At 31.4% G+C, this 8,176-nt stretch overlaps 1 protein-coding gene across 1 annotated transcript; it reads right to left on the bottom strand.

Annotated features, from left to right (window-relative positions):
* Positions 1-1,104: 1,104 nt before the first annotated feature.
* LOC118045812 (uncharacterized) lies at positions 1,105-2,516 on the bottom strand. The gene is made up of 4 exons (XM_035054528.2): positions 2,059-2,516; positions 1,911-1,966; positions 1,558-1,758; positions 1,105-1,444 (listed from the first exon to the last, which is right to left on the bottom strand). Exons 1-4 carry the CDS (start codon positions 2,401-2,403, stop codon positions 1,375-1,377), a joined length of 672 nt encoding a protein of 223 aa, XP_034910419.1. The 5' UTR covers positions 2,404-2,516; the 3' UTR covers positions 1,105-1,374.
* Between the last annotated feature and the right edge of the window lie 5,660 nt (positions 2,517-8,176).

Here is an 8,176-nt window from a genome sequence, read left to right as displayed (position 1 = left end):
ACTAAAAAGTTTTAAATTCATATAATTTCAAGATAAATTATATAATCATACTAGAAAGATTAAGCTCATCATATCCTTAAAAGTTTGTAGGGGTTAAGCTCTTCTCCGAAGCTTAACCGAAGAAGAGATAGGTTATTTTTTTTGGTTAAGCCCAATGAAAATGGGTCTTTTTCTTACTGAGTTCAAAGGAGGTGGGCTCTTCCTTTAGCTTAGCTTATAAATAGGTCCAAGCATATATATTATTTGAGAACTTGAGTTTTCAAGGTTTTTTATACTAGTTAAACTTTAGGTTCTCATTATTCTAATTGTATACATATCTTATTAATTCTTGAGGTATATGATATAAATAAGGCTTTACTTAAATAAAAGTTTTATTTACTAAATACCTCTATTTTCCTATATATATACTTTTATTCTTATTATTATGTTTTTTTTTTGTTGAGAACAACAATTATTGATTTATAAATTTGCTTTCACACTTGCACTTTTATTTTATTCTTTTATAATCAAAGACTCCTATATTTTATTTCACACCACATGTCCTCACAAGAACTTTCAAATAATGAAAAAGTAATAAAACAAATTAATTTAGAAAAAAAAAATCAAAACAAAACACTTTAAGATGGAACAAGATAACCTTTCTGTACTTGACCTCATGTTGGTAACTTCCATGGCATGGTGCGTGCACTTTGCCGCCTCCTATCCCAGCCCGCCAAATTACCACACCATCATCACTCTCTCTCTCTCTCTCTCTCTCACTTTCTCTCATGATGTCTCTATCATACTTTTCTTTTTGTAATTTCTTTTTATTTTTTTAAAAGAATTCTATCATTGTAAAACACATAAATCAGAATTAAATTAAATGAATAACGACAAAGGAAGCAATCCCTTTTTTCAATTTCTTGCTGAAAAAGCTGAAAATTTTGCGGCACCACAAAGAGAAGAAAGCATCGGACTTCCCTGGAAGTGGATAGATAGTTGCCCAGAAATAATAAGAATCTAATACAATCAGCTTGATTATTTACACTCTGTGCTCCTCCCCAGGTGGGTCTCTTCTATCAAACACTGCAAATTTTCTTCTTTTTTTCCTTGCAGCAGAAGAAAAACAGGAAAGAAGCTTCTCCTCGTTATGATCACTACTACCAGTACCGTATAGTACAAGGACAGATGAAACTGAGCTTCTAATAAACATAGAGAAGAGACTGTACATAGAACAACAAAGATGGATTTTTTTTTAAAAAAAAAAATCTTCCTAACTGAGGAGTGGGGTAGTTCTAAATTAGTAATTGTAAATTTAATCAATCCAGAGCAGGGGATCATATTTTTTATGATCATGACCTAAACAAACGCCATTGTTAATTTCTTCTTTTTTCTTCATGGGTTTAATCGAGCCCATTCATAACGTCCTTCCAACGGCTCATCTTTGTCAAAATCAAAGTTATACCTGCCATGGACAACAACATAAATTAAACAAATTTAATCCCATTTAGTTTTACAGCCAAATTTTCTTATAATAGATTAGTTTTCATGTGCATGCACAATATCTCTTCTCCTTACTTGTCTTTGAAGCATTTTGGAATGTTATTCTGTATTTCGCCGAAGAACTTTTCAATCTCTTCATCTGTTATCCTTATCAGCCCCGCCGCGGGCGTTGATCTTTGATGAGGATTCGGCTTCTTCAATGGTGGGTTTGCCGTTGAATCCATGTTCTCTGAGGTCGACTCCTCTCCAAGATCGCTAGAAGTCGGTGTTGTCTCTCTATAAATTCAGCAGCCAATAAAAAGAAGATGGAAATTAAGAGACTAACGTATAGAAATACCACGCCAACTTAGAGAGAAGGAATTTGAAAAGAAACAAATTGATTTTCGAAAATATTTTTGTTGCGAAAATAAATAACGCAGCAAACAAACCTTTCTCCACTTCTTCTACTATAATACATTGACGTTTCAACTTCAACACTCCCTTCCTGCAAATAATAATTAATTTATATATTAAATACAAAGAAAAACCGAAAATTAATTCAAGAATTGAAGAAGGGAGAATTGATGTAATTCTCACCTCCAGATCTGTGAATTTAATCCTCTCATCATCACACGATCCATTACTAGAACAACAAGAAGCTGACATTAATGCATCGTCATCGTCATCGTCTTCCAACTTAGGGCTTGAAGTTGAACATCTCTCTTCAGTCACCGTCCGGTCACCGGAATTAGCATCCGGTTTACATGGAACTGGATTTTCAGACCTAATTATAACGTCTTGGCGGCGGAGGCGGCGGCGGTGGTTAGTAACATTGCTTCTAAATTCAATAGAAATCCTGATATGCCTTGATCTTCTCTTTGAAGTTTGCGCTGAAGCTCTACTACTTGTCACCCCAACTTGAGCAGCAGCAACTTTCACCATTGATTGCTAGTTTCCAATCGCTCTCTCTACGGCCACTAGTAGAATTGCTAGAGCTTCGCAGTCTCTGATATTTTGCTGTTGGTGTGTTTCTTGACGGAGGGGATTGATTTGGTGGTATTTAAGGGATGGAATTGATTTGTTTTTTAATTTTCTAGGTGGGTGGTCCAGAGTCCGTTAACAGCGACGGGAAATCTGTAACGGGGAGATTGACGGCGCCGTTATGAGGATTAAGAGGCCGTTGTGAGAAAGCGCCAGATTCTGTGCGAATTAGAGAGAGCCACGTGGGGATGCGAAGGTTAGAGAACGGGGAGTAATGATTTGAGTGCGAGTGAGGTTAAAAAAGAGGGAGTTGGTACGGTGGAAGTTAGAAATGGTTTTCACGGAATTCATTAGAGGAGGAGGCTGAAGGGGAAGCGTGTGGTTGGTGTGGCAGCTCACACGTACCCGTTTGGTGTGAGCTGGTCTTAAGCATCATTATTTTCCGTGTTTTCACACATTTCCACTTTTTTTTTTTTTTTATTACTTTAAAAATTAAAACAATCATTTAATATCTAGAAACAAATTCGAGTATGACTTTAGTTTATTTAAGCAATGAGAAGTCTATCGAATATTTCTATAGAAAAAGAATAGACATAAACTCTCTATATTAATTATTGAAAAAATTACTTTGAGCATTTATAGTTTTGTTTAAATGGTAATAGCTATCATTTAAAAAATTACACTTTTCATTCTAATTAATAAAGATTTTAATTCTAATAAAATAACTAAATTATTTTTATATTTAAAAATAATCAGGTGGTATTGCATTCCAAATAAGGTTGGGTAAAATTTAAAATTTTATTTTTTTTAATTAAAATTAATTTTTAAAAAATAAAAAATATTATTTTTATATATTTTTAAGTAAAAAATACTTTAAAAAATAGCTGTTAATAAATTTTCAAATACCTCCTTAATTCAAATTATTTTTACGAGAAGCTAGTGATGTTGTTTGCAACTTTTCAAGGTGTATAGTTGCCTACAAGCCCCATATTCCCAACCAATTCACTTTACACCAACTTATTTTGGATTTTTGAACAATGAACACAAATTAAGGGTGTAGAGGCAAGTGACGACAATAATTTGGGAATTGAAAGGAATTTCCCAAATCTGGCTTCAAGGTTTATGGGTAATTTGATTTTTTCCTCCTTCCCCAACTTAACGGGGGAAGACAGGGCACACGTTGTCATTTAATTTAGGGCCATAACGGCATAGCGGTTAGGTAAGTTTATGAATTAATACAGAAATGCTTGTAACGTATGGTAGCATCACACGTGGGGTTCAATTATTTCGACTGTTCCACAACTTGGACCACCTCCGTAAAATATTTTGCGTCTGTATCCTACGAAAAGAAAACAACCATTATTGAGGTTTTTCGGTGAGAAAGGGCCTTCTGAATTAGTGTTCGTGTATAGCTAGTTCACAAATCACAAATATTAATTTATTAAGTGGATTGGTACGTAGATAAAAGTTTATATATATATATATATATATATATATATATATATATATATATATAAGACTATGGAAATATATTTAGTTTATTATAGAAAGATTATAGTTTAAAAATAATTAGCATGAATTGGTGGTTTGTCTTCATAAATATATGTTAAATAAAAAATGTCTTATCAAAGACTAGGGTTTATATATATTTAAATTTATAAACTCAAGAAAAACATATTTAAAAATACTCTTGAATTAAAATAAAAAGAATGCTTACTTGTTGAATCACTCTAAAGTAATGAATTTTAATTATGTTGTTGTCAATGATGAATCATTTATCTTTATAAAATTTATTGCTTCTAAAGTAATGATTTAGATGCACTTATAAATAAGATCTTTAAACTAAAGATTATGTAGCTCAAATTTATCTTAATAAGATGAACTTAAACTTTAGATTTAGAAATAAAAAAATAAAAATCAAAGTATAAGAACGAAAGAAAACACTAAAAATAAGGTGAGAAAAAGTCTGAAAAATTTTAATAAAGTTAAGTTATAAACTTTTCCTTCACTTTTTTTTTATGCTTAAAGGGAAAAGAGGCAAAAAAAAGTGAGTTGTACAGGACTATAACGAGACTCATGAAATTATTTGAAAAATATAATGCTATGAGAATTTATAGGGTTAGAACACTATTGTTGTATAATTAAGGTACAATGATTTCATGTTTATATTCTTTAATTGAAAAATTTTAAACCCCTAATTAAATATTGACATTCCTATTGTATAATTGATTAGACACAAGGATGTCAAATTTTACATATGAGAAAACAAAGTTTTGAAAATATGCATATTCACTATTTCAATGTGATTTTATTAAATGTTTTACATTATATTGTACACACACACTTTATAATGATGATAATGATAATGTAATTAGTAATTTTATTAAATATTTTTTTCATATATAAGTATAACAATTATACTGGTTGATATTAGCTTAGGTAAGTGAAAAAGTAAGTAGATGCTATTTTTTATATTACGAAAGAAACTTATACATATGATATCGAAAATACTCTTAATCTTGATCTACTGCATGTAGATAGTAAGTATTATATATAGTAATCAAACCACTAGACTATATATTATATCTCTGAGATGTCATATAACATGATCTTGATTTGTTGCATAAGATAAATTTTGTAAATAGTAATTAATATCATATCGAGAGAATAATCTTGTTTATATCTTAATATACTGAAATTCAACTAGTTATATTAAGATGATATTGACGACTTTATCATCACTATATCATGAAACTATTGTAATGTGATTCTAATCTTAATTTATTTTTCACCTTAATATATTTTTATATGTTTCAAATTATTTAATTTTTGTTTTTATCACTATATTATGATGGTGCTAATATATTTTTTTATGATACTTTTAGAATAAAAAACGAAGATAATATATAAAAACAAAAGGAACATATGTATTTTCTTATCCATTTTATTTTGAAATTTTAAAGATTTGCTTTAAAATTGTTATTAAGAAATAAATTTATCTTATTTCTTTGTCTCTCTTTTATTAATCAAACATATTTTTACCTATTTTGTTTAAGTGATTTTAACAAAAACTAACTATTAATGTGGCTGCAGTTTTTGCCTTAACAAGCTATTTGTTTTGAAAAGAAAATAATAAAATACAAAGAAAAAGTGGGAAACATTGAAACAACCTGTAGATATTGTAAAAGTTATAGATATTGCGTCTTTATTGTTGGATATAACAAAGAAGACTTTTAGATGTGATTTTTTTTTAATTGTTTAAATTAATATAATTACCATGCAAATCTTACAATGTCCCACCGTTCTCACTGTTGAAGGAGACTTGCTGTCTGATCATATAAGTGCAAGATCTCCATGAAACTTTGACAATTATATACGTAGTAACTTTTGAAAGCCTATAATTTTCTTCCTTCTACGAGTTAAAACTGATTTTCCTTGTTTATTTCTTCGTTCCCTTATATTTGGCTAAGCATAGGAATAAATTTGCTTTCCGTTCAATGTAAATAAATTAAAGAATTCAAACCACAATTATGAAAGTATGGGGTATAAAGTTACGTGGAGTACAATTATGGAGTACAAGAGAGAGAAGAGAAAAATATCTTGAAGGTATATAAAGTTTCAGTTATGATACTACCAGTATCATCACAAATATTTCAACGAGATGAATCTAATGACATTGAGAAAGGTTACCAATGGTGAACTGAGTGTGTCACAATTGTCGTCTAAATGTAGTATTTGACTCACTTGCCATAAGCGGTAAGTGGAGCCCACTACGATCACCATTTGTGATCTTTCTTGATGTCATTGGATTTGTCTCATCGAGATTATTTTAATAATACTAAGAGCATCTCCAATGCAAAATGCTATTTTGAAAAGCTAAATTGATAAAATAGCATTTTGAATAGTATAAATATAGCTTTTTTTACCATATCTATTCCAATGGAAAAAAGCCATTTGAAGAGCCATTTATATTGAAGTGGAAGAAACAAGTATTTTATTATTTTTTAATAAGTTTGATGTTATTTTCTTTTCCACATGGCTATATTTAATTGGTTTATTTTTTTAGTGGCCCCACTTTGTTGGTTTTGGCTCTTTGAAGAGATATGTAGGAATAGCATTTGAGGGAGAGAAAATGTATTTTAGCATTTTGTTTGGCTTCCCCCTTGGAATGTGCAAAACAAGTAAAGAAAAGCTAAAATATTAGTTTTTTTATTTTTGGCTTTCCATTTAGCTTCTCCATTGGAGATGCTCTAATTGTTATACCCTAGAATCGCGGAGGCACAACCTCACGATGAACCTTCCCAGGCAGGAGTCTAGAAAGTCTTTTTGGTTGGTTAAGAAGTAATCACTTAGTATTACGACTACTAGGAACTCTAACAGTTTTTTTTTCTAGAGATTTTAGATAGGGAACTGGTTGCGTAAACGGAAGGTATTAAACTCTTAGTATGCTTTACATGGGTAAGTTGCATTATTGTTTTTTATTGTTTGCTATGGTTTGATGGTACCAATGATGTCGTAATCAAAGTTTCAGTGTATTTCAAGAATTTTTTTTTAAAAAAATCTCTCTCCCTCTCTCCTCTCCTTGTATGCCATTCACAATTTTTTTTTTATAAAAAAATATATATAGCAATTCGAAATAGCCACAAGCTTGTATGTCTTTTTTTTCCCATCAATTTCACCAATATTTCTTTAAAAAAATAATTGCTATTTTTCAAAAAGAAAATCTAGAAACTTGAGGCTGTAGTCATATGGTCATGTCTCCGCCCCTTATCCTACATAACCAAGATTTTCAACTTTAATCTGAAAGTGCTTTTGCACTACTTTTGTTGAAACTCTACATGAGTAATATTCCCAGCTAATGTTACTGAAATATATTTTCCTCTTTTATCATATTGTGGTTTTGAACTCAAAAATAAAATGTTTACGTACGCTAGTGTTGTGAGCTGGTTAATTTGCATCTAACAACTCGCAACCTCTTGATGCGTGCATGGGTTATAAAGTTTTCATGTTAGTAAACAATTTGTGTTCGTGTGCATTTATCCATACCATTTTATCCATGCCCTAAGGAATTAATAATTGTCTAGAAGAAAGACAAGATGTGTTCTAATTCATGCATTTGCTGTAATTAAGATAACACGATGCATGCAGCTAGGCTTCTAAAATCGGGTCCAAGCTCAGCTAATTAAGGGATAATACAGCCCAGAGACTTGGTTTCACCTTCTAAGTGGGAAGCGCACAGTTGACTCTTATACGGTGTTGTCTCCATGTTCAATCTCAACAATAATGAAGCAGATAGCGCCTGCGGGAACATCTCTTACACTATATTCAATGGTGGTGGATCCAAGGGGAATATTAAAGGTAGATACAAGCTTGGCATATTTGTTACACTTTACAGGCCATAATCTTACAAGCCTAAAGGAATACCAGCTTTCATACTTTAAGTTCTGCAATCTCTTTATCGTTATGATACTGAACAGCAGAAAGTCGCAATTTCAAGGTGAAAGGGGAATAAAGCAAGATGAGGAATCTCAAGGTAGAGGAGGAGGAGTAGGAGGAAGACGGGAGTGGTTTTTAAAGAAACGAAATGAGGGCATGAGAGCTTTATATGTCCGAGACATGTTCCCATTGATAGTGCGTTGAAGGGTCCTCCTCAGCTCCTAAAGCAGTCCTTTTTTCTTTCCGTGATGAGGACCTTTTGCCTTTGGCTCAGACATTTTTTGGACCCCCTCCTCTT

The sequence above is a fragment of the Populus alba genome, chromosome 5 (genome assembly GCF_005239225.2).
Source record: "Populus alba chromosome 5, ASM523922v2, whole genome shotgun sequence".
Classification (NCBI taxonomy): domain Eukaryota; kingdom Viridiplantae; phylum Streptophyta; class Magnoliopsida; order Malpighiales; family Salicaceae; genus Populus; species Populus alba.
This window is presented reverse-complemented; position numbering and strand designations above follow the sequence as displayed.